Source organism: Xiphophorus maculatus, chromosome 14, assembly GCF_002775205.1.
Source record: "Xiphophorus maculatus strain JP 163 A chromosome 14, X_maculatus-5.0-male, whole genome shotgun sequence".
Lineage (NCBI taxonomy): Eukaryota > Metazoa > Chordata > Actinopteri > Cyprinodontiformes > Poeciliidae > Xiphophorus > Xiphophorus maculatus.
The window spans coordinates 22,447,449-22,475,011 of NC_036456.1; the positions used below are offsets into that span (position 1 = coordinate 22,447,449).

The following is a 27,563-nucleotide window of genomic DNA, read 5'->3' on the forward strand; positions in this document are numbered from 1 at the left end:
CCGCGGGTCTGCTGTCGCCTCCGTCTGACTCTTTTGTCCTTGATCCAGCGTCTGACGGTGCTGCGATGGTGGAGGACGGCGCCGCTGGACGCCATTATCGTTTCAGGAAACAATAGCAGATCTGACCTTCCATGTTTACGTTCAACCACACAAAATGCTGAGCTTCATACTGACATACAGGAGAACTGATGGAGAACCTGGAGAACGGTTTGTTAGGAAAGGTGGATCAACAGGTGTGCAAACATGAAATCCACCAGTCTCAAAGTCTGGCCCCGGGGCCATTTGTGGCCCTCAGACTGATTTTGTGCAGCCATCACTTTGTAATCAGGGTAAAAATGGCTACCAACATAATTTCCTTACACAGGAAAATGTGGTGGAGGAACTTTTTGTTTGGAAAATGTCTCATTGTTTTTTTTCTTCTTCTTTTTTAGTAATTTTTGAACTTAAAACATCAAGTAGTAATTTTTACAACTTTAGTTTTCAACTCAGCAGTAAGAGATTTTTAGTTATTGTTTTGTCTGTTTCTTTGTATGAAGTAAATAATATGTATTTCTTTAAACAATCAAGTCGGAAGTGCATGAACCAACCAGCTGTTGCCACTGACGACATTTATTATTATTATTTATTATTAGTGGCTTTATAGACTTAGAAGGTTTGGTTTTATAACTGATGTAGAGAGAAAATGTCGAGATTTAATGACAAATGGGTAGAAAAATATATCTGAAATATATATAATATTGGTAAATATTGACTATAGCAATAATATGGATATTGAATATCAATATTGGACCAAATTTTCATATCGGTGCGACTTGAGTTCAAAGGTCAAAGTCTTTTTGACTCAAACCCCAGAGAATTGGGGCGGAGGGCGAATCCCAAGAGACTAATTAGAGACGGAGTTTGGGAAATGTGAAAACGAAGTAAATAAATGAAAAAACTGACTTTCTGTAAGAGACAAAGACATCTCAGTTTCCAAAATAGTTGACATAATAACTACGGCATGACTCAGGGTGTTTTCACAACACTGTTTTTCTAAGATGAAGAGCAGATTTACATGGAAGGTGTAAACAAAATTATGATCTTTTATTGTAGCTTCATCACAGAGACGGAAAAAAACCCAGTCAATTATAATTGATCTAATAAAACCCTGCAGATTAACTTTTTTAAAAATACCAAGAATTAAAAACCAACACAAACCAAACCACAGGTTCTGAATTACAGGAGAAAATAATCCAAACGAACACAAACAAAACAAAATGTTCTCAAAACACAAAACTCATCATGGCAACCAGAATAGTTTGGCATGAAGGAACAAAAACAAACACAACAGTTTCTGAGTCATTTCACAGCTTTGTACCTTCAGATTGGTGTAAATTTTAATGAAAGTTGAGTTTTCAATGGAAAATCCTCCCAGCAGCTTGTTGTTGTTGTTGTTGTTTGGCTGATAGGCCTGATGTTCGGTGGCCCGTCTCAAATCACGTTACTGCATCATTACCACTCCACAGGAGTCCCTCTGCTCTGGGATCATCGCTGGATGATTCTGGGCTCCAAACATTCTGCGTTAAATAACCGCTTCTCATATTTATCAGCCAACATGTCTGGAGAACGAGAGTCAAACTGGGTCAACTGGGAATTAGCTCCACCATTGATTAGAATCCAAATGAACCTTTTGGACTGGGCCAACCAGGCTCTCTTTAGGACAATCGATTATCCCGATTCAGAGTTAGCGCCGGAATGAGCCGCTGTAGTTTGGTTTGAAGTTAGAAGAGCGATGACTGGGAGGCAAATGTACTTTGACTTCTATTTATTTTGCTGCGTAAATAGAAGAGAAGATATTTTCTAGAACTTATTTTTCCTTTTGGTGCCTAAAGAACTTGGACTGAACTTGGTAAGAATTTTTTTAGTTTTCTGCTTCGTCTTGTTACAGAAAAACATGAACTTGAAGTTGCTGTCGTCATAAAATATCTTTAGGGACATTCTTACTGATTTTGAAAAGGAATCATTTGTCAGTTTTTTTTAATTGAAGAATCTTTTTGCTAAATTATATACGATGGTTTTCCTGTGAATTAAAGTTAAAAAATGATAATAAATTCCTAGTTGCAGCCCTGCATGTTTATAGCTCACATATACAATGCAGTTAAATGTTAATTAACATTTCGGTGTAAATAAAGTGCATGTTGAGTTTGTTGAAACCAATCTTTGATGGAAATTGTTGTGACTGTTTTCTAAGTTAAAGTTTGGACTGAATCTGGTTGAAATCTTTTCCTTCCTTCCTGTTTGTCTGTTTTTATTCAGTCAGTGGAGATGAAATGTGTAACGAGGCTTTTCTGCCCCTCTTTAATTGGCTTATTAGCAGTGACTCCATACTTCATCCAGTGGTAATTATGCTCAAAAGTCTCTGCCGGTTTTATTTTCAGGAGCTGAAAAAGTTCATTAATGTATTTTGGTTCATTGATTTTTCCCAAACTGCCAACAGAAAGCTCAGAGTTTTACTCAGAAAGGTTTCAAAGTGAAACAATGTGAAATCTGCCAGCAGCATGAAAAGAGCGACTTTTTTGTAGAGTTTGTTTCATGTTCAGTCTGTTTCCAGTCCCCACGCAGGATCTCATGAGGTCAAGGTCTGACCTCTGACCTTGGATTCTGCTGAGGATGTCCCTCATCTTAATTTTTAGCTTTTTGTTATCAGTTTGTTTGTTTCCAGGGATCCCAGCTCTGCTTCAGTTTTAATTTTAATGTGAACTTCCTGGTGGATTTTCTGATGCCCCTGATACAGCAAAACATTCCCAAAGCATGACAGCTCCACCTCCATGCTTCATGCTAGAATGCTGTTTGGTTTTGCCAAACATTTCCTCTGTTCTGGTCCAGATAATTCAGTTTTTGACTCATCTGTCCAGAAGAGTCATCTTTTAACCTCTTTCTAGTTCAAGCATCTTGTTCTTTGGATCCACTGTCAGATTTCGGTGAGTCCTGTGAGAACATTTTAGGACTTGGATTCTTCCTTCAGCATCTTGCTGAAAACGAGCTGCAAACACATCAAACTCCAAAACAAAAAACATCACACCTTTTACAACAGCAGCGTATTAATAATCTTTCCTACTCCAGACTCCCCCTGGTGGTCTGGAGGTCTTCCATTTTGTGGAGCCAGTTTGCAGCGTTTATATTTTCCCTTTTGCTTTTGTTTCCATTTGCATTTTTTCTGCAGATTCTTTTGTTGCTTTGGGGTTTCTTGTGTTTTGGAGTGTCCGACATTCATGTGTCATTTACTGTGTTTTTATCTGTCAGCCACTGCAATTAAATATGAGAGGATATAATTTCATCCCATATTGCACCATCCTACAGTGTGTAAGGAAATGGTTGTTCCCTCTGAGGATTTATTTTGACTCAATTTTTCGTCTTTCTTTCTAATCGACATGCTGATTGTCATTTTAACTTACATTTTTTTCCTATTATTTGGGTGAAAATTAATAAAAAAATTCATGTTTTCCATGCTTACAGTAATGTAGAACAGAGTCAACGCCTAAATAGAAAGCAGGATTTACTGAAGCTGATTTAAGTTTTGCTATTTTGTTTAAGTTTTTTTGTGGACGTTTTGTTCTGAGCTGTAAAAACCGGAGCGATTGTTGGAGCCTCTTTCTTCAGTGCAGAATCCAAATCATTTCGTCTGCAGAACCGGGAGCAGACTGCTTGGCTCTGAATCGCTACATGGTCCTCGTCATGATGAGTCACTATGAGTTCATCTCTTCGGTTTGACCCCGTAAACCTCGAGAGAACAAATAACCGTCCGCAGCAAATCTGACCAGATCCACCATCTGCTGAGTGTCTGTGGAGCCACTAGAGTAAAACTAATGAAACCGACCGTCTGTTTGCTTTGTGAGAATTAGAAAAAGTGCATATTGGTTTCAGGAGATAACTTGAAATGTGAAATTTGAGTCAAAGTCAACAAGTGTACAAGGTGTGAGCAGAGGATTAGCAGGAGAAAACCATTAATAGGATTTGTTCTGGAGGAAACTTTAAGGTGAGAAGAGACGGAGCCGCGGTTAAGCGAAGTCACATTAGTTTGTATTAAAGACTTTTATCCAGAGGAAACATTAGCAGCCGCGGTTCTGGTTTGAGGGATTATGTTTGCAGCCTGTAGCTCCAGCGCTGACTCTCAAAAAGAGGCTTAAAACTCACCAGGCTTTTGTTGGGAAATGAATCCTCTGAAGTTAGAAACTGTTTCTTCTTTCTGTGCAGACTTTGTTCCTGCAGCAGCTTTTCTTCTGAATGGATAAAATGTCATTTCCTGTTATCACTGAAGACTCAGGAGCTCAGAATGACAATGAATTAGTTTAAGCAGAGGAATCCATGGCCTCACTTTACACCTTTATTATTTTTTTATTCCTCCTCTTCAGTCCAACAGTTAAAATGAAAACTTGGATCAAAAGCCAGAAAATCCTCCTATAATCGCATGATTAACTTAAACCATGTTGTTTACACAATAAAACAACTAATTTATGTTCAAAACGAGACTCAGGTGAAGATACAACAAATTATCTTATACACTTTACCTCTACATTTTAGTGTTAAAATGTAAGAAAATTAAACTTCTTCACACAAGTTTAAGTTTCAAAGTGAAAAGAAAAACTAAAATGAGTTTTCATATTAGACCAGAAGTTGAGTTTTTACTCACCTGAATGTTTTTTAAATTAGTTTTAGTCTCAGTTTGAAATTGAACTGTAAAAGTTGATTTTTTTTTTCTGAAAAGAATGTAATTTATAAAGTATATTATATTATCTGAGCAGCTGTTTGTCCCAAATCTACTTTTGAGTTAAAGTTCCTGAACATTTTAGATTTTATTAGCTATGAAATTAAGGTGGATACAGAAACTTTGATAATAAATTAGAAATAATTTCTGCTTCACCTCACATTTTTATTAGATTTTCCTTATTTTGGTGATTGACAATCGGCCGTTACTTTCATGTGAAGTGAATCTTTTCTGCTGATCTTTTCCAGCAGTATAAATCTTCACCGTTTGATCTGCCGGGTTTTTCTTGCTATATTTAATGACTTTTCAGACCCGTCTTTGACCTTTTTTTAAAAGCAACTATGACAAATCTCACACATTGTTTCACAGATATTGTTAAATGTTGAATGTTGGATATTGAAGCTGCATTGTGACATATAAAACAAATCTATCTTTTTAACAGACCAATAATCGGCCTGACAACTGCGATCACTTCACTCCTTGTTTTTTTTCTTCTATTTTTAATAAATTTTGTTTATCTGTAAGAATGTCACTCTAAAACAAAAAGAGACTCATGTTCATCTGCATCAAACTCAGATTTGCTCCACAAAATCACTCAGAGGCCCTGAAATGACCTTTGACCTTTGAAAACACCTGCTTTAAAACTTTGATGCGTCTTAAGAAAACAGATTTGTGCATCACTGCTGGATTTCTAATAGAAAATAATGAAGGCTAACACTTTAATTTGTGGATTTTCTATTTGATTGGTCGTCAGAAACTGGAAAAAATAGAATTTTGAAGACAAAACAGTCTGAATTAAATCCACTTTAAGTGTTTTCTGCTTTAACAAGATCAAAATAATTCATACTGTGACGCCACAAAGCAGTGAAACTCTTTTATTCCGAGTCGTAGGAATGTCAGGTTGACTTCAACCCCCCGCCTCTCTGCACTCATCAGTCCTGCAACAGACAGACAGACTCAAGTGTTCAGTGCAGGCGGCTGAGCTGCAGCTGGTTTGATACTCCGCTGCACTCAGAGGGTTTGTAAGAACGAGACAAAGAAGTGGAACATGGAGCTCAAACATCCGTCTGTGATTCTGCTCCCTCGTGTCGATGCAGCTTTAATGTCTGCAGCAGAAAAAAACAGATGATTCCTGAAAGAAGCGACTCAGGAGGCCAAGCTGCCACCGAACCGAAGCATCAGCCTGAGTTTGGGTCAAACTGGGAGAACTGGGCTCTTCTGGTGCAGCTGATGGCTCATATTTTTAGAGCAGAGTGGAGAAAATATCTGGCTCTTAACAGTAAACCAACGGTTTGAACATGAAGAGAAAAGCTGAAGGTCTGACAGCTGCTTAGTGTCGCCTCTTTAAAGCTCAAAGTTTCTGCATCTAATTGCAGGTTTTATTCTCACACCTGAACGACTGATTCACATTTTCACAAACTTTGATTCATTATTGGATAATCTGAACATCCAGTAGCAGCATAATGAGGCTTACTGGGACTGATTTTACATCATCATGTTGAAGTGATGATTAAAAATAATCCTAAAAGACTATTGATTACTTTTATTTTTCCTAACTGTATAGCTACATAGAGCAGCATTTATAGACCCATAAATACGTTTTAATACTTTTTTTAAATCATGTCATTACAGTGCAGAAAATAGAAAAAAAAACAGTTCAGTGAGTTTTTTTAACATTAACTGAAATTTATTGTGACAATAATAAATCAAATTTCTTATCAAGACAATAAATTGTTGATATGATAAATAATAATCTAATAAGAATAAACCTTTCTAACAGATAAAAATCAACTAAAAACCCAGTTATTGCACCAGACCGGAGGGTTTTAATTCTATTTAAACTCAAACATCTTGAACTCACGTTGGATGAGAACAAACAGATTTACATGATAGAAATCCAGCCAATAAACCTGCAGGATGTTTGTGATGTCATCACTTCGACCTCTGGAGGTTTACGACGCCTCGGTGAATTTATGCCTGAAGCGTCGAGCAGAAGGTGGTTTAACAAAGAGGCCTTTAAAATATCATTTCCTGTATTAAATTATGTTTTTATTTATGTTGTAATTAATTGAAATAAAAACCCAGTTATTGAAAACCCAGTAAAAACCTGAGAAGGAGCCTGAAGATGACGCCTTGTGTAGGAGGATATTTTTATTTTTCTCTGTTTCTATTTAAAGAGCTGTGAGACCTTTTATGAGCTGAGCCTGTAAAAATGTCTTTGCTGCTTTTTGTGGCGATTTGGGCGCCGCCACTGATCAATCAATCAATCAATCAATCAATCACACTGATCCCGAGCTGAATGCCCTCGGACAACTCGCTCAGTGAAGCGGCTTGATGGGAGGGTTTAATCCCACGTGGGTTCTGACAGCGCGGCGCATTCATTTTAATCATGCCCTGCGTGTGTGTGTGCGTGTGTGTGTGTGTGTGTGTGTGTGAGTGAGAAGGTCTTATCTGGCCTACATTGCGCAGCAGCCAGTCAGACAGGTCCCATCTGTACGTGTAGCGATTGTTAAAAGCTTCCCAGCTGGTCAGCTGGTTCCACCTGTAACCTGCAGATTAACTTTCAGTCTCTGTTTGAGGCTAAAGAGGTGAGTTAGTTTTACACACCGACACGTTCAGCACCAACATCTACATGTAGCACTAAAGGCGTAGAGGTGCCACCTCACAAAGACTAACAAACTTTAATTTAGTAAAAAATACTCCACACTGGACCTGGAAGATGTTTAAAATATCCAAAATAAAAAAAACAATAAATATAAGAGAAATAAAAGCCATACACAACTGAAACCATAAATAAAATGGATTGTGACGTCGCTGTCAACAAACTTGCCCTTCAAAAATTATGAATAATCAGGAGGGAAATTATGTGATTAATTGATTAATGCGACAGGTTTACTTTAGAGCAGAATCCGTCAGGATGTGAAAACTTTGTGTTTTATTCTTAACATTTGGTTGGATCAGCATTTAAACGACTTGGATCAATGATTTTAGATTTCTAACTTCTATAAACAGTTTGCAGACATTTTGACATGAACTGGTGCAACAGAATCAGGTTTGTAGGCCATTTTTTTACATTTTAGCTCCGCCCACAAATGTTCTGTCAGACTGAGGTCAAGACTTATCGAAAACTTTGACTTCCTTAAACTGTTTTCTGCCCAACTTGTTGTCTGTTTCCAGATTGATGGAGGGCAGTTGCTCCTTACAGTCTTAGCAGATGTATTCCTGTCTTTCCGTCTTTGAGAAATCCAGATCTGCTTTTGTCACTTGGCTGCTACTTTTCCTCTTAAATCCTCTGAGATCCTCACTTTGAGCCGTAATGACAGATACTCAGGAGTCTCTCTTTATCCTCCATGATTCATTGGAAGTTAATCTTCAGCTGCAGATTCACTTTTTAACGGTTTCTGTGTTTGCTGAGTAATACGCCAAATCTTTGAGGTAACTTTCCCTCTGCCCACAGGCTGTTCGTCAGTAGAAGCTTATTTAACGCCTAGTTTGTGTTTTCTTTGTAGATATTAGCAGCCTGGGGCTGCGGGGAGCTGCCCAGTATGGCCGCCATCTGCTGTCGCTCTGCCTCATCGAGTCTCAGAGATCTGCTGAGACGCCTCAGGGCGGCATTAAACTGGAGAGTTTAAAGCCAGTTTCCAGCGTTCAGTCACTTAAAGAAGACGTGTAACGGTACTCAGTGCTGCAGGACGCACAGAGAGAGGCTGCAGCTCCGCTTTTCAATATCAGACTGATCGATCAATAACCGACCGACTTCACCAGAAGAAAACTGAATGCTGTTTTCTCCAAAGCATTGACTTTGTTGCCCTTAAGCTAATTTGGAGTGAATTTGGCTTCGCGTCATTGTCTTTGTAGCTGATGCATTTCTCATGAAGCTTTGAGGAAAAATTCACATTTTGCTTGTTTCTGCTTCCGTTAAAATCTTTACTGCTCCTAAAAACAACCCAAACGCTTAAAAAATAAAAACACCCAGCCGGCTTTTGACAATAAGTTTATATTTTCTGGGGTCTTGAAAATGAAACGTCTCAAATCAGCAGGCACTCCCCTGTTGCCTAGCAACCCCAGCTAAGCACATCGTCACCTAGCAACCCAAGCTGAGCTCCAGTACATTTGATCAGCTGGTTTTACAATTGTATTCTCTGTACAATGGCTGCTGGAAAAGACAAAGTGTGTTGTTGTTGGCTTACCATCCAGAAACCACTTTCTGCATTCTGGTTGGTTGTGCAGGAGGCTCCACTTCCGCTTTTCAAAATGTACAGTTGTATATTTGTGGTTTCCAGCCATTTTCATGTGCGAGTGTTAGCGTTGAATTGGGGGCGTGGCCAGCAGGAGCTGATTTGGATTTAAAGTGACAGAGGCCCTAAATCAGCTTATCCCAGAATAATGAAGTTTTATGTTTCAAAGAAAAATCACAAACGGCTGAACTTTATTCTGAAGCTTCAGTTCAATAATCCCTCAGTTTGATTCGGCAGTAACAGATTATTGACTGAAATGTCAGACCAGTTCCATTGCTGGTTTTTAAAGATGAAACCCATTTCTTTTTTTATTTCCAATGCACTTGAACAAAAAAACAGGTCAAGTCTACCTGTTCTGTTCTTAATCCGTTGACCTAGAAAGCAACATGGAATATCAGATTATGGCTCACACGACCCCATCAGATAATCTGGGAACTGGAAGTGTAGATGAGACAGAGAAGCTGACATTCACTCTAATTTAGGATTTCTCGTTTTCATCACTGAAATTAAACGTCCTGCTCTGCTGACTGAGAGGAACAACCTGCACATAATCTGATCAGATTAGTGATAATCCATAACCATCTGACTAATTTCTAGTTATCCATGGCAATAAAGACACAGTAAAAAACAGAGTGGATGCCAGTAATTTATTTTTCTACCAAACTTTCTCCTTCCACTCACCTTTCTATATTTTTCACAATATTCACATTTTGTGAGACACAAATTTGGATTTTTATTAAAAATTCAAATTGACAATATTTAATTCTGTGTCTGATCAGTTTATATAATAAAAATGTTTCACATCCTGGAATGAGTTATAAACAAAAAACTGAACTTTTTTAAATGAAATTCATTTTTTTGAGCCATACTTGTACCGTACTCATTTTTTAATATATTCCTCACACACCAATTACCGTGTTGAAACACTCCACCAGCATGAAGCAGTTATGCTCAATTATACTAAAACTTGCTATTTTGCCTACTAAAAACCTACATTTATGTTGATCATACATGTTTTTCCCAGAGTAACAGTCTGTTTACCTGTAATTGTACATGAATTGATTCATGCCGGCAGAACCGGTTGGTAATGGATTAAAGCTGAAGGTCAGTTACAGCTGGATTTAATCCAGCTGAATCATTTTAGAAAAAAATTCAAAAAATTATGGAAATTATTCGTAGGGTTAGAGTAGTAAAAAGCGAGAGTGTAAAAGGAAATTAAAAAAAAAAAGAAAAAATCAAACATTTTTCAGTTTGTTTAAATAAGTTAATAAGAGGACAAATTAATGTAATAAAAAATAAAGCGCAGTGATGTTTTACTGGCGATCCGTCGTGGGAACCGGTTGGTAAGTTAGTGGAGTATTTAATCCAGGAAGAGGCTCCTGTCACTCAGTCACCTGATTCAGCCGTCATTAATTATGATCCACTTCAGACCAGAATCGTCTGCATGAAGATGATTCTGCTTTGTGGTTTTCCTCTTCAATAAGCATCAGCAGCTACTGAGTTTTTTTCATAACAATAGCCACAAATACAGCCGAGCTGAACACATTTCCCCAAGTGCCTCTTGAAACCCCAGAGAGCGTCCTTCATCAGTAATGATCCTGATCAGAGCCTGGGCCGTAAACAGAACCGTTTACCCGTCATTTATCTTCTTCTTCTTCTTCTCCTCCGTCCAGCAGGCGCAGCGAGCTGCAGTGAAATGGAGCTGCTGGCCGGACGCGTGTGACCGGACATGGAGGCTTTGGGTGAAGTCAACGCCACGCAGGAGGAGCTCCACTTCCTGCCCCCGCCTGACGGCGACCCCAACAACCTCGGTTACCATGACTACCCCCCAAACATCGGCATCCTCCCCCCGGTTCTGCCAGCCGGATTCGAGGGAGTGAATTTTCCAGAAGACCCCATCCGACTGCTGAGCGTTCAGGTGCGGGTCGCGTTTCTATTCCCAGAACATCCTCCGTCTTTAATTGGAGCAAAGAAAAGGTTAAAGGTTACATTTCGCTTCACATTAGCGTGAAAACGTCTGACAGCTGTTTGCTTTGGTTTGTTTGAAGGTGGTGTTGATCTTGGCCTACAGCACCATCATCGGGCTGGGGGTTCTGGGTAACTCGCTGGTCATCTACGTCATCTATCGCTTCAAGACACTGCGGACCGTCACCAACTTCTTCATCGCTAATTTGGCCGTTGGTATGTTTCGACACACACACAGCTCAGCGCTAAATTAGCTGCTTGTCAGTCATCGTTTAAACACTTCCATGTGTTTTATTTCCATCTGGACGTAAACATGACAGAAATATATCAGGAAATCTGACAGGAAGTGCAGACAGGAGCTCAGTTAATGCACCAATAACAGCAGAATGGGGTTTTTAGGAACGGAGCGTCTCTTAACGTCTGTTTTTATTGGGTTTGATGTAATAGGTCATGACATGCAACTGTGTTAGCATCACAGTTAGTAGCTCGTTAAGGTCATGTTTGGTTTAGAGGAATAATTTAGTTGTTTATGCAATGATGATGGACAGCAGTCAGGTTGGTAAATAATCTGCATGAGGAAGCTAACAGCTAATAAACTTACAAATGTGAACAACCTGCCAATCATGGCAAGCTCTAGTCTGAGGGCTGGTATTTCTTATAAATAAGGGCAAAATCAAAACTTTGACTCGAAAGTTTTGATTTTTGAAGATTTGAAGATTTTCTTTGATCATTTCTGTGTTTCCTCCCTCTGAAAGGAAGATTTGAAGTAAATCCCATCAGAAGTGGGTTTTCATGTTGCATGCCTGGGATTGCATGTTACATTTTCTGTTTGTGGAGATTCTTTCATTTCCTCCTGGGACTAAAGGTCCCCATGTTCATTAATTATACATATATATGTAGTGAGATGGCTTTAAAGGAAACTGATGTAAGTGTGTGTAAAGTGCTCTGAGCTGATCTAAAACATGTAGGACTTGATTAAGTCGTGGTTTGGTGATAGAAATCTAAATGAATGTTCGCTCTGCTGTGTTTGAAAGAATGAAACCTTTGAGCCGTTTGACTGACTGATCTGCTGATTTTAAATAAAACTGTCAGCAGCGATGAACCAGATTTCTGCTCTGTTGGTGATGAAGGTATTAAAACAATTGAAGATGAGTTTTACTGAAGGCAGATTTGACTTATTTTGTTAACCAGAAACACAAATGAGGGGAGACGTGGAAAAAGATCTTTCACTTGCATAAGCTCCACTTTTCTGTTTTTGTTTGATCAAACAAACCTGATTGCTTATTTTTAATGAGTCACGTTCATTTTTAATCTGAACAAAAAAACAAAACAAACGTCAGACAAAGATAAAAAGTGACTCACTGTGGTCTTTAAAATGATAATCACATGCATTTTAAAATAAGTCATATATTCCAGCGTTTTATCATGGATTAACATTAATATCTGCCTACATGCATCAGGACTCTAATGCTTACACATATGGTGACGTTTTATGACATTTACTTTCCCTTTGGGATAAATAAAGTATTCATGAATTTGAATTTTATCGTTTGTTGTTTCTAAATCTTTTAATATGCAGATTTCTGTCGGTTGAGGTTTCTTGAATGCGGCTCGGGGAACGGGAAGCCGCTGGTCCGCTGACTCCTGCTGGCAGGAGAAGGCCGATGCTCATTACCACTAAAACACAGTCTTTGTATTGATTGTAATTGCGGTTCGTTTCTCGCTTTGAACTTCAAAGTCGGATCATAATGGCATCAGATCAAATGTGATTAAAGAAAAAAACGCCAAACAAGTGAAGCAGGAGCTGACAAAAGGCGACAGAAATGTGTGTTTAATAGGTTTTCTGCCAAGAAACAGAACCGTCCAGCTGCATTCATTCTCTGTGCCATCTGGACCCTTAGAGGTTAAACCAACAGAAAATGTTTTTTTAAAAAACAACTCCATTAGAGGTGTAACAATACACCAGAGTGTTGGTTGGGTACATGGGCTTAGATTCAAATACGATGCAGGAAATTTCAAGTAATTGGATCTGATTTTCAAATTTAAGAGGTAATACAGAAGCACAAAGCGTCATTGTTACAGAAGCTGGCTGCGCACTCAGCGCTCAATCTGAGCAAATTAACAGAGAGCTGAGAGGAGGGAAGAACTGCTACAGAAAAACCTCATAATTGAGTGATGCTGATTTAATTTTCCAGGAGGGCTTGGTACTGGACCGCACTACCAAACGTAACTGAAGCTGGTTCACTGACCGCTCTGTTACTGTGGCTGATTGGTGAGAAAACTGGCCTGACCAGAACTTATAGACAACATAGGGAGATGAGAGAGCAATGCAGATTGCCTGAAGGTTGCCATAAAAGCAACCTGGGCTTTCATTACCATTCACTAGTCTTTGAAGGGATCCAGGATTAGTTGAACATGTTGGCCTAAATATGTTATAATTTTCCTATCAACTAAAAATTAGCTGTTTGTGATACGCCAAAAGTCATAATTACTTTAAAAAAATGTATATTTTGTTATATTTTCCACCCATGGAGGTCAGCACTTTTAAACCTACTTGCTTTTAGTCCATTCTGTACTGGAATATACAGAGTAAACACAGGAAAGCTAACTTTACCTCAGTAGTTGTCTCATATTGCATTTGACTGGTGTAATTTTAGATACTGCCACACTGTGTCACTGTTGGCTGTAATTAAAAACAATAAAACAGTGAGGTGAATCTGGATCATTTCCCAAATGAAAGAAAGAAGAGCGCAGTGGGAGAAAACCGAACACAACGTCCGAAGAACCGACATTTGTGCCCTCAGCATTTCTCTCCAGAAGACTTTCTCATTTATACGAGCAAAACTGACAAAAGGCTCTAATAGGTGATCATTACCTTAACGAGCTAAAAATAAATGCCATGCTGACAGTTTTTATCCACAAAGCGCCTAAACCTGCTGCCGCCAGAGTGCTGGAAGGTCTTTAAATGCTAACGAAGCTCTGTGGCAGTACGACCAGTGGCACTACTGCTGCCCCGTTTACCTCGTTACAATGTTTCTGATTAATCCATGAGAATGGCACTAAAATGACATGACGGAGTCAGAAGAGGCCAATAAACCAAGACAATGATATAAGTTATTTGGGTCTCAGAGGCAATTATTAGCGTTTCAGTCTCATTGTTCACATGCAAGTAGTTTTCACAGAGCCACTGTTTGTATGTTTGATACATTTTATCAGGAATAACAACTTTAAATATTCAGTTTTTCTAAAATTTGAGAAGAGCTGAATGTCATCAGCATAGAGGTGAAAAGACACATCAGAAAAATGCCTGATTATTTGGTCAAAGGGGAAAAGACTGAGCCGTGTGGTACACCACATGTCAGGCTGTTATCTCACTTCTTTGTCATTTTCTTCCTTTGCTTCCCGAGTCAGCTGATGCCTCCTTTCCTCTTTTGTAATCAATCAATCAATCAATCAATCAATCAATCAAATTTTATTTGTATAGCACATTTCAGCAGCAAGACATTTCAAAGTGCTTTACATCATTACAAACACAGAATCACAATGCAATATAGAATCAATAATCAAAACAAAGCATTAAGTCAAGTTCCATCAATAAATTTGTAATTGATTACATTTCAAATACAATTCTAAACAGGTGGGTTTTTAGTTGAGATTTAAAAGAAGTCAGTGTTTCAGCTGTTTTACAGTTTTCTGGAAGTTTGTTCCAAATTTGTGGTGCATAGAAGCTGAAAGCTGCTTCTCCTCGTTTGGTTCTGGTTCTGGGGATGCAGAGCAGAACCAGAACCTGAGAGGTCTGGAAGGTTGATACAACAGCAGATCTTTAATGTATTGTGGTGCTAAGCCGTTCAGTGATTTATAAACTAACAACAGTATTTTAAAGTCTATTCTTTGAGCTACAGGGAGCCAGTGGAGGGATTTTAAAACTGGTGTTATGTGCTCTATCTTCCTGGTTTTAGTCAGAACGCCAGCAGCAGCATCTGGATCAGCTGCAGCTGTTTGATTGATTTGTTGGACAGACCTGTGAAGACGCTGTTGCAATAATCAATACGACTGAAGATGAAGGCATGGATGAGTTTCTCTAGATCTGGCTGAGACATTAGTCCTTTAATCCTGGAAATGTTCTTCAGGTGATAGAAGGCCGACTTTGTAACTGTCTTTATGTGGCTCTGGAGGTTCAGGTCAGAGTCCATCACTACTCCCAGGTTTCGGGCCTGATCGCTTGTAATTACTAATAATTGCTGCTTTTAGTCGCTCCAAGGTTTTAGAAAAGAATAGTTAATATTGTGGTTAGCAGAGAAATTACCTAGTAAGTAATTGTTATTAGTTGTGTAACTATTTCATTTTAATCAAAGTGCCTTTAGATTCAAAGTGATCAGCCTACGCTGCCTACCGCCGGCTCCGAATCCGTGAAAGGGCAGAGGAGTGAAGTCACCACTGAATCTTCAGGCTGAAAACCTTTAAATATTCAGAAAGCGCCACCAGAACCTCAGAGCTGCAAACATTTCCCAGTCATCTGCTTCAGCACATGGCGGGCGATCTCACCTCCACTTTATTCATCTGAGTGTGAACAGGCGTGATTCACACATCCCACACCTCTACATCTGATGCTCGCATGTACCCGCCTAATCAACCCAATTTAAAGTCTCTAGAGTCTAAAGACCCAAATATTTAGGTGACACAAGGATCGTCTGTAGTCTGACTCATCTGAAGACAATTCAAAAGTGTTTTTGAACAATAAACATGACGGCAGTTTATAAAATTAGATTTTGGAGGTGAAACAAATTGATTAAAACCTGACAAACTAAATCCCAGTACTCTGTAATTAGCGCCTAAACAATAAAAACTGTAAGACAAAAAGCATAAATATGCACCAGGAGCTCGTTGATGTAGTACAGATGATGAGTTGTAATGAGGTGCAGAGTAATGCTTTGGTATGTGAGCTTTTAATCTGGAACATTAAATATTAATTGCTAACGATGTGATTAGAAATAAGAAAAACTGCAGGAGATAAATCAGTAGAACCGACCTCCAACAGAGTAGGAAGGAACAGCAACAAGTTTCTAAATGTTGTTCAAATAAAAGGATTCATTCCACGTCTTCGTGCAACACAAAGGTCAACTAAGATTGTTTCAACCAGGAGAAATCAGGATGATCTTTTCACCAAACTTGAGGGAAACAAAAAGAAAGCAGGCGACCGGATTGTTGCTGCTCGACTGGCCGCCTGCCGGCCGGCCGGCTCCTAACAAACCGCAGAAACAAATAACCACATGGAGCTGTCGTTGTTTTCCCAGTGTGAGAGTTTACCTGTGTGTGTGTGAAATGAACGACCTCGAGTGTGTGTTGTTCTGAGGCATGCTAAGAAAATGAGATGCAAAGCAAACCTCACTGCTGGCTGTAATAAATGAAAACAGAGACGATAGTTTGTTCTGAGAAACGTCTGGTTGCCAGAATATCGCATCAAACTCGTTTTTCACATACTTTTGTGTTTTTAAACTCTTTTTCAGATGTTACGGTAAATGTTATCCCTTTTTGAAGATTCTTAAAGTTTTAAATATTCTGATTTCATTATTTTTACTTCTTCATGTGGCGCTGAAGCATGCTGCTAAAACATTTAGTGGTGGGTTGTGTTTTGATCCTGTTCTTTGTTCACTGATGCTTTTAGGTGGAATAGTGGACACACTCCACACATGAATGGTCTCAGGATGCTTTCAGGGCAGCTCTCACCTTTTCTTCTCATTATCAGGGTCTCTTAAGATGCTTCATCTCAGAAAATAAACATACTCAGTTCTCTGCGGCCCAGTCCGTGTACCGCTTCCTCAGGGACGACTGTTTTTTTTTTTTTTTTGTAAGGAAAGTGTTTTCCTCTTTGTTTTCTGTCCCGACGTCGGGCCGGTATCCCTGCTGTCCGCGCAGAAACTCTTTGACCTGCTGACCTTTTTATCTTTACTGGTGGCTCCCAAACCTTTAGCTGAACTTTGTGTTCTTGTTAATTCAGTTACTGTTTGGTTTGGTTTTTCTCTGGCTTGCAGCAGGACTCTTGCCTTTTTGATGCAAAGTGACATTGACAGTCTGTGTTTTCTTGAAGGAAACTACAGTCGACAGAAGAAAGATTTCAGGAACCAGCGCTGTTCTGATTTGTGCGATATGAACTGCTGATCAACACCAATCTAAAGATCAGATCGCTGAAATGATGCCAGCAGGCCACTTTGTGTTTTGGTTTTAGTTTTCACTGCTTTTTGTTTAAAATGGCTTTTTCTCTGATCGGATGCCACAAGGGACATATTCTCCCTCGGTTCTCCTTCCAGTGAGATTTACCTGCAAAACCCGAAAAGGGAATCAGGACGGATCCTGAGTTTTAACGAGGGGGAGCAGGCATTTGCTCTCTTCCCCCAGATTAAAACACAAAATCTTACCAACTATGTTTTGTTTAGTTTCTAGTTCAAATATCTTAGTACACTTGAAATAAGATAAAACTAACAAGTAACTTTTCAGCAGGATTTATGAAAAAGAAACATTACTCCATGTTGTAAGTGCAGACAAAGAACATCTTCAATTCATTGGACTTGTTTCCTTAGATACTTTACATTCAGTTAATGCAAAAAAACAACAGTTTGATGGACATAAATGATGGTAAAATCAATTCCAAAGAGACACATGCTCAAAATGTGTCATATCTGGGCATTTAGTTGAATTTATTGATGATCATATATTATTGGGCTCAACATTAGTACTTCATGGTCAAAGTCAAGTATCATTACAGAAGATAAAACCCAAGGAAGCCATAATCTTACCTCCTTTGACTGTCATCTGTTTCCTGTAAGTATTAGAGGATGTGGTTGTGCACTTGGTTCATCCCTGAGGTGTTGGAGCTTTTCTCTCCCCTCAGTGATTCATAGGTCAGATTAAGGTTGGTCAGCAAAGAAAACCTGCCTCTGTGAATTACCAGCTGGTGTGAAAAATGTTTTCACCATATCAAATGTTTTTGTCATCATCATCTTCGTCTTTGTGCCAGCCGGTCTTTGTATGTTGTAAGTTCCTGCAGCAGATTCACAGGTTGGCAGCTTCTGCCTGAAGGACCAGCTTGTTTTTCGCCTTCACTTTGTTCACGTTTCCTCCTGCGCTTTGTCTGATTCATGTGGCATTTCCTCACAGATGTTTAATTTCACACCAATCCCCAACCTGCATCTGCTGACAAAAGGTGTCTGAGTCGGTTCATCCGAGGGTCAAAGCACAAACTCAGGATTATTCCACGTCCAAGTTGTCAAATTAAGAAACTCTTTTTGTTTATTGTGCGTTTTCTGGCCAAGTGGGATTTATGCCACTTCATTCAAAATAGACGGATCCAAGATAACTACAAACAACTCAGCAAGGCAATGACCCATTTACAGTTTGGGTTTAATCCGTTTCTGCACAGACTGCATGAAAGCTGCAAGGCAAGGATTCTCTAAAGAGGAACTTAATCCATGTCCTGTTCATAACTCAGCATATTTGGGAGGATTCTGGGTTTTACAAAAAGCCTCTGGACTTATCTACATTGTGGTCATCTGGGGACAAAAGCTGCCATTTTTGGAAGGTGTGCATCTCCATTCATGTGGCCTAAGTCAGACCAAAGTGCCTGTAAGTCCTCTGTAGTGGCGACATGCCTTGTTGCCTGATTTCCTGCGGGGCTCTCAGCCGCCGGTGGACTGCTGCTTCAGATTTGACCCCCAGCTGAGGTTTGATGGTTAGGTCAGGGCTGTCAAACTCATTTTCATTGCATTTCATTTCTTAAAGGGCCGGTTGTGCCCGAATATATTGATAAAACCAATTAAGCAGTTAAAATATCAATGAATAGCTGTTCAGTTTTATGATTGTTTTAGTGGGCTTTGCAATCAAAATTGCAGATTTTTTGGTGCCAATTTAGAAATGTTTGTAAGGAATTTTTATATTTGTGCTAATGTATGATGTTAACTGTGACTTTTTATTACTTGCCGTATCGATTATGGACTAAGGCTGCAGCAGCAAAATCAGAAATAAATGTGGAGATTTGTTGACTTTGTGTGAATTTTTCAGATTTGTGAAAAACTGATCTGGAGTCTAGAGGGCCACATAACGAGCTATGGCGGCCAAATTTATAGTTTTATGGACGTTTGTTCCAGATTTGTGGAGCATAGAAGCTGAATGCTGCTTCTCCATGTTTGGTTCTGGTTCTGGGGATGCAGAGCAGAACCAGAACCTGAGAGGTCTGCAGGTCCAGCAGCAGCAGCAGATCTTTAAGCCGTTCGGTGATTTCTAATCTAACAGCAGGATTTTAAAGTCTATTCTCTCAGTGAAGGACTGTAGAGCTGGGTGGTGTAGAACCGGGTGGTGTAGAAATAGGCAGTGTAGAACCGGGTGGTGTCTCTATCCTCCTGGTTCTAGTCAGAACTCCAGCAGCAGCGTTCTGGACCGTTGGGTTGTCAATCAGACCTGTGAAGACGCTGCTGCAGGAATCAAAGCCACTAAAGAGAAACTGAAGCCTGGATGAGTTTCTCTGTTTGGAGACTTTAGTCCTCTGGTCCTGGAAATGTTCTGCAGCTGGGAGAAGGCCGTCCTGAAGGTTCAGGTCAGAGGTCATCAGGTCAGGTTCTGCTGGTATCTAAAGAAGAGAGGTGAGGGTGAAACGGATCACCTCAGGGAAGCAGAAACAACCAATCAACATGTTGGCACTAAACTGACTAAAAGCCAAACGGGTATCGAACAGGTAATGTAGGTTTTCTGTTCCCTCGGTGTGAATGTCAGATGAACTCAGCCCAACCTGTCTGTGTAACCATGGAAACGTTCAGTAGCGTTTCACCACTTCACCTGATCCTGAGGGGAATGTTACATCGCCTCGTATGTTTGACATTTATTTAGTCTTTATGCAGCTGAATACTCTCTGTGTTTGTTAAACTTCTTCCTCTTGTGTCTCCACATGATGTTTTAGGTCACATTCCAGCTGAATTGCAGAAAACCGTAATGTGACTTTAAACATTGTTGCTTCCAGCTGCTTTAAATCGAGACATGAGACGAATGGCTCGCCATGTTCGGTTTGCGTCTCAGTCCCTGCTACCCCGTCCCGCTGTCCCGTCCCGCTGTCCCGTCCCGCTGTCCCGTCCCGCTGTCCCGTCCCGCTGTCCCGTCCCGCTGCCCCGTCCCGCTGCCCCGTCCCGCTGTCCCGTCCCGCTGCGTAACGCAGCTTCTTCCCGTTTGAAGTCTTTCTCCCATGTCTGCGCCGAGCGTGCTGCTCTCTCTCCCCGTCAGAGTCGTCTCAGGACACCAGAATGGCATCTTTTCTGGCCGAATGAACAAACCGTAATGGAGAAGAAGTGGCAGACGGCCATTTTGTACTTTTTCAGCACTTCTTGCATAATGAGAAAAGGCAACAATACTGCTGAGAGGCACATAATGTGAACGAGGCCTTGAGCCTTTTGTGCCAGACAGGCCCAGTTTCAGAGGAGAACCATCCCAGAAGTGGGGCTGAAGCGAACCACCCAGGGTTGAGTTTGAAATGGAAATTAGACCAGTGAGAGGCTGTCAAATGAACCTGAATAAATGATGCCATTTTATCTGGTATCACAAGGCTGAAACAACCGACACGTTTTCATTTTTCTTCTGAGAACTGAATAGGAAGGAGGAAAAAGGAGACATTTGAAAAGCAGCAGCAGAGGCAACATCTGAAGAAAGGAAGAGAGAAATATGACTCGGTGAAAGTCCATAACGGCTTTATAGACTGGAATCATCTGAAACTCTACACTGGAGGTCCACAGAAAACAGTTAATGTAGCAGAGATCATTCGTCCGTCCAAGGCCTGTTTTTGTAAAAAGACTGAAAACTCTGGAAATGTGAGTTTGAAACAACGTGTAGGAGCTGGAAACGCTGCTGACCGCTGAGTCTGCAGGAGAATCAACTTGTTTCATAAACAAAGATGCATGTTTGAAAAGTTTAACTTGAAACTTAAATAATACAATCCACAGATTTTAATATTTTTGTTTATATATGTAGCGTATATTTAGCACCCAGATAAATAAGGCAGATGAATCAGTTCAGTTTGTTTCTGATGATTCATTCATTCAGACTCAATCTGCTTTTCCTTAAAACAAGGATCAACTTCTGGAGTAAATTTATTCAGTCCAGCATTTGGCATTTATAGCAAATCATAAGAATGATGGAGGATAAACTGGACTTCTTTGGGTTTAGTTTCAGGTAGATGAGACGCCATTAAAGAGAAACTAGCTCTTCCTGTGTCGCCTGCTGGGACTTTGATTTGAGTTCTGCTTGTATGTTTGAGTTTTTTTGTTTATTTGGTGGCAGGTTGGTTTCCTTTTGAAATGCTGCCGTTTGATGTGGCTGGTTCTGTTTTGGAGATTTCAGCTCTCACAGCCCCAAATATTCATCTGATTTGTTTGTTTAGCTGCAGCTTCTGGAGAAATTGACATGAAAAGATTCCCTTCCTGCCGTCCTCTGTGGAAGTAAACACGCTGTTAAAGGAGTTTTTTGTCAGGCAGACACACAACTTGATTTGTTGTTGCTGCTAAAAGTTTCTGGAGGTTCAGGATGAAGCAAAAGGAACAACTTCAGCTCCTTCAGATCTCCTTTTATTTGAGAGTCTCGGTTTTTCTTTTCTGCTGAAGGTTTAATAAGGAACATGAAACAGAGAGAAAAATAGAGAAAGGTTCATGACTTTAAACATCAGAAGTTCAGGAAGATTTCTGTCATGACTAAGGAAGCCTGGAAAGCAGAGCGGATGCTTTGCAGAGAGTTGATGCTTCATTTTCTTTAAATCAATAAAAGTTTTGCATTTCAAATAGATATCTGCTGCTACATCCTCCTACACTATAACGTTCACTGCCTGACACTTTGATCATTACATACATTTATTGTGACATTATTTGAATAATAATAATGTCACAATATTTATTTCCATCTGATGTTGCATTAATTTGTGCTGGATTGTTACTCCTGCTGTAGTTTTGGTGACTCCTGGGAAGGTTAAATGTTTTCTTTATTTGTAGATAAAGGCTCTCAGTGTTGGGCTTCGTGATTTTTTACATTTTATTTTATGAAGTAGAACCAAAACATGATACATATGTGATATGTTTTCACATGGTTAGTTTGGATCTCCTTATTTCTTTAAAAACATTTTTTCCTGATACAATTGATTTAGTTTGAAACATACAAAAAAAAAAAAAAGCAAAGCCAGAAAATACATTTCAATTGCTAGATATAAACCTAAAATGTATTTCTTCAATAAGGTGTTTGTGTTATTAGGCTGTATTTTCCTCCTCTTCCTGGTTTGTCTTTTCTGATTTCTTCATTTCTCTCTTCGCCCCGAGGCGCCACATTAGAAACAGAAGAAGCCAAACTGCCGCCGACTCGATGCAGAGCTTCGGTTCTGGTCTAATCCGCCCCGACAGAACGCGCTTATTGAAAACTTAGTCATCTAAAGTCCTTGTGTTCTGCAGGGTTTGACCGCGACCCGCCTTGTGGAGAAGCGGTTTCACTGGACCTTCTGACCCGTTAATGTCTCGTCAGAGGAAAGGTTCAGCTGCTAACTGAAATTCAACCTGATGAGAGTCTGAACTGAGTCCTGATGCTGTGAATCTGTAACGTCTTCAGAAAGATCTATTTTTATTTGTACCTTTAAATGCTGAATTTACTAAAGACCAGACTTCATTTGTTTTCAGTTTACAGTAAAATGTTGTACATAGTTGACAGAATGACAAGATGCATTTTTCTCATGTTCTGCACATCATTTCCTCTCTACTCTGGTTTATTATCTCTGTTTTGCCAAATGCATTTTAAATCAAATGTTTGCTTACACTGCATAAGATGACACACAAGCTTTTTTTCTTATTACCTGACTAAAACATATCCTGCCCTTGTCTGCTAGGGTCATAAAAATTCTTATTATTTTTTTGTCAAATTTATTCCATTTATTCATTTGATCATTTATTATTTGGAAATTTAATTGACATTTACAATTTTTTCTTAAATTCTGGAGTTTCATCTCGTTATTTGAAACTTCCTCTTGGATTGTGACTCAGTTTCAATGTCTTTTGTATCTTTTGTCTCAGTTTTGGTTACATAATTACATAGATTGTGACGCATTAATAATTTAAAACAATGCTTGTTTTTTTTTTACATAGAGAGGTTCCAAGCTAAACTTGTGTATTCGTATTTTTCATAAGCCCATAAGAAACCCATAAAAACAGTGATGGATGATGAAGCAGGTTAATTTTTGCTTCAGAAATGGATCTGATGTTTGAAAAACTGCTGATTTTCACGTTGTGCTGACAGGAATTAACCAATCAGTGAAGCTATTAGAGCCTGAAATCACATCTCAGTGCCAAACGTGTAGCAGCACACAGACGTCCACAAATTAAAAAACTTCTCATGAACGAAACTCTGTAGAGCTGAAGGAATGAAAAACACTTTGCACCAATCTGGTGGTTTAATAATCTAAAAACAGACAAATGAAACTATTTCTGTGCTGCTTTCAGATTTAAAATGGTTATTTTTTGTTGATTATATGACTTTCGATTAAAATGTGATCAATTGCAATGAATTAATTACAGATTCTGCAATTAACTCCATTACTACAAAGTCCAGTCTCACTGTACTGGACGAAGACATGGAGACAAATGGACAGGATGGACTTCAGGACTAATGTTGACTCAGACACTCGGCCCAGTCTCTGTCTCAGCTGCTGTCCCCATAGCAACAGTGATTTAGACTCAATTGAGTTTTTGTCTTGTTCGCTTTTGTCTTCCAGCTAATCGTTTTGCTTCCCAGTATTGGGATTATTGTAAAACATATCCAAGAGGATTACCTTCATGGCTTAAAAAAATAACAAGAACAGCATCTAGGCTGGACTGGGTTTCACTCAGTTACAGGAACTAAAGTCTAAAGTTGACATCCTGTCCTGGTCTGATTGTTGGTTTGGCTGGAGATGATGTTTGGCTTCCTGGTGGCTGCAGAGGTCATGTGACCTGCTGTCTGTGGGCAAATCTCTGGGCAGATGGCATCACGGTTCCCCAAGCTGAGTTGGGCTGGACTCTGAGGCTCGGTTCTGCCTCTGCGCGTCCTCAGCTGACTCAACAATAATCTCTGGATCGTGACATAAGAGCAGGCCTGAAGGAGCTTCATGGTAAATAAAGATCAGGGGGAAAATAATTCAGGATTTAAAAGCACAACAGACAAATTAAACCTGATGGAGAATTAAACCACATCAGCTTAAAGGATTTGGCTGTTTTAACTTTGCCTGTTCGAAAATAATGTGGAGCTGCTTTTTGTGGGTCCATTTCACTTATATTCCGGTACAAACATTTAAAGTTATGCTGTGACATATTGTATTCACATTAAAATGAAAAATGTTGCATCATCCGACTCACAGCTGCCTTTCTGCAGCTTCTTTCTCTTCATGGAGGCTCATAAATCTTTAATGAGCTTCTATTTATCTAAAAGACGATTTCGCGTCTCGGATATAAACCCTTGAAAAAAATAATTTGTTTGGTTTGTTGAGCTGTGTTGGCCTCCTCCTCCGTCTCGTTGTTAGCAGGATGGATGCAGTTTGCGTAACGTTCAGAGCAATCATCCCCGACCAGCCGAAACGATCAGAGTGATTAATTATCCGCCATGAAGGGAAAGATGCAAATCCCAGAGAGGTCTGGTGGAGGATTGATGCTCAGCAACTTCTGCTGCTCATTCAGAAAACATTAACTGGAGGAGGATGACAGACGTTCCTAATGACAGCAAGATGAGCTACTTCAAAGCAGAATATCTGATTATACTTTGTAAACTATTTAGAGATGCATTTTTATCTGATCCTTCCCAAATCAGACAGAATTAGACTAATAGTTGTGTTTGTCCATTGAGCTTTGCGCGGCTAGTTGCAGCAAGCAGGAGAGATCAGATCCATGAAGGCAGAAGTCCCAGTCAAAGGCTAATAAAGATATTTTGAGACTATTTGAAATCAAACATCCTGTAAAACATATTTTTGTCCAGACCTCAGTAAACATCCTAAAAGTTAAACTTCATGACAAGAGAAACATTCTGAACCAGAAACGCTGCTAATTGGAAGGGTTAAAGGTGAAAGTAATATCTGAAGGATGTTTCATGAACAATTAAACTCAGCATGTCAGAGAAAACGGCTCAGACTTTCCAGCACGGCAGTGGAGGGTTGATGATCTGGGCGCCTTGCAGTCACTCAGTTCAACCTCATGTATACGAGTTTTCTCCTGCTTTAGTTTTTCTTCTAAAACGGCTCATCTGAAAATGACCGGTCACCCACAGTAGAGATGTTTGGCTAAGAGGCAGACCGATAAAATCTGAAGGAATGAATGTGACTGAGCTGCTTTTCTGCTGCTCTCATGGTTTCATCAGGCTGCTGCTGTGATGTTGGCTCTGATCTGTGTTTGATGGCTGACATATTCCATGTTTGGACAGTTATTCTCTCTGGTTTTGGATGCTGTGGAGCTGGAAGAATTTTTCCTCTTACATTTTTACTTTTGGACGGTTGTTGTGATGTGTAACCATGACAACAGGTTGTTGTTTTTACAACTGGGAGAAGCTAATTAGGTTCTCAACAGCTCAGATAAAACCCAAACTACAGCCCTGGATCTCAGAGGAGTTAAAACGAGGCTTCAGCAGGAGAAAAGAACGTTTCTGCTGCTCCAGCGTCTCTCTGCCAGGTTTTCCAGCCTTTTGACCAGGAGGAGATTTAAAGAGGAGCTGCAAAAGCAAATGAGGTGGATTAGCAGAGCTTGAGAACAAATGATGGTGGCATCCAGGAGTATTGTCTCTGCTGCCTGGACATTGAGCTGTTAACATGTTAACAGAGACTGTCATGCAGCAAGTCTTCAGTCAGAGGTACCTTCAGATTCACTGCAGGACTGACTGCTACTGGAGAGCTTTCCTGCATCACCACTAGAACGACTGAAGGAAAATACTTGGATGATATTTTTGAACCTAAAATATGTCAGAATTAAATTTTTTTGACAAAAAGCATCAGTTATCCAAAACTAATGAATCTTTTCTTATGATTATTTCAGCTGCGTTAAGATCAGAGCCAGCAGTGAGACGCTGGTGATGATCTGAGCCGGTTCAGCAGCAGCAGTGAACTCCTCTGAAGTACTGTGGAGTTTAATATGGTTTAATACCAACTGGGTCAGCAGAACCATGATCCTGAACACAACAGCAGATCCACAACAGGCTGACTGAACGAGAAAAGAATCAAGATGCCATGTTGACCTAGTCAAAGTCCAGATGCTGTGGTTCTGTTCTGTTTTGTGACTGAGATGAGTAACAGTGGACCTGTGTGTTCTGGTCCTGCAGCCGACCTGCTGGTCAACACGCTGTGCCTCCCCTTCACGCTGGTCTACACGCTGCAGGGGGAGTGGAAGTTCGGCAGCACGCTCTGCTTCCTGCTGCCCTACGCCCAGGTCCTCGCCGTGCACGTTTCCACGGTGACGCTCAACGTCATCGCCCTGGACCGCCACAGGTGGGTGGAGCTTAAAGCATCAGACTGTCGTCATCTGCTTTGGTTGATTCTTTAAACCTTGATGTCCACTTCAGACCTAAAAACCTCGTCAGGTTCAATAAACCTGTTGATTGATATTTGATAAATTATCTTCTTTTGAAAATTTAATTCTCCATCGTCTCACAGAAGAGATGATTGGAATAAAATCCACTTTTTGATAGTACCTTATGTCTTTTGCAGTTTCTTTTGTAGAAAACAAAATTATTTTTTAAAAAATCTAGAAAAAACTTTTATTAAAATCGGATCTGGTATGAAACAAATATAGGTACATTTATTTTCAAGATTTTACTTTTAATAATAATTTATTTAAGTTATTTTTCATTTTAAAAATAGAAAAAGGATTTTTATAGAGGTGAAAAAGAAATATTTTGGATTTTATCGTTTTTTCTGGACGAGCATTTCCTGGTTTCCTGGTTGTCGTCTGCTTTCCTTCGTCTGATTGGCTGAATGTTGGTCACTATAATAAATTATTCAGAACAGCAGGAAACCTGATTTTCTGATTTTCATAATTTAAATTTGTTCTACCTTATGGAGGATTTCAGACCTGCCGGACCCGTGGAGCACCGCAGGCTACAAGATTTACATCCAGAATTAAATTTTAATCCTGGAAACAGCAAAGGATTAAATTTTAAACACTGTTATATTACATTTAGTGCATTGAGATTCTCCTGAGGGCCTCAGCAGTGTCATAATGAGTTTTCTTCTCTTTCTATCTGCTGGGGAGAAATCCCTGGCGTTTCTGTTTGAGTCAAGCCTTACTTACATTTTTATGAGATATATGCATATTATTCTTTGTGTGGTTTTGTTTTTTCACACATTTCTTCTTTTCATCTCTACTTTCACCTTATTTGATTTACTGATTTTAATTTTCTCTATTTCCCTGATGTAATTCCAGTTCAGTGTTTTGAACATAACCACAAATAAAAGTTTTATTAATGAGCATGTAGTGTGAGAAAATGGAAAATCAACAAATACTGGCAGAGATTCAGTCCAGTAAGTAAAAATAATGCTAGATGTAACCTGAAGTTTACTCAAATTAGGATTTATGACATCATATCTCTGTTAAATGCTCTTA

General features: G+C 39.6%; 1 protein-coding gene across 2 annotated transcripts in view; it reads left to right on the forward strand.

The window, feature by feature from the left end:
* The window catches only part of LOC102226276 (neuropeptide Y receptor type 2-like), a 52,828-nt gene that overhangs the window by 15,477 nt on the left and 9,788 nt on the right, over positions 1–27,563 (forward strand). The window contains exons 2-4 of one of the 2 annotated variants that reach the window (XM_023345539.1): positions 10,656–10,900; positions 11,031–11,163; positions 26,284–26,449. In XM_023345539.1, coding sequence (XP_023201307.1) covers positions 10,712–10,900; positions 11,031–11,163; positions 26,284–26,449 — 488 coding nt within the window. In that variant the 5' untranslated portion in view covers positions 10,656–10,711. The remainder of the gene's footprint in view (positions 1–10,655; positions 10,901–11,030; positions 11,164–26,283; positions 26,450–27,563) is intronic. The other variant, XM_005810758.3, reaches the window with a different exon arrangement.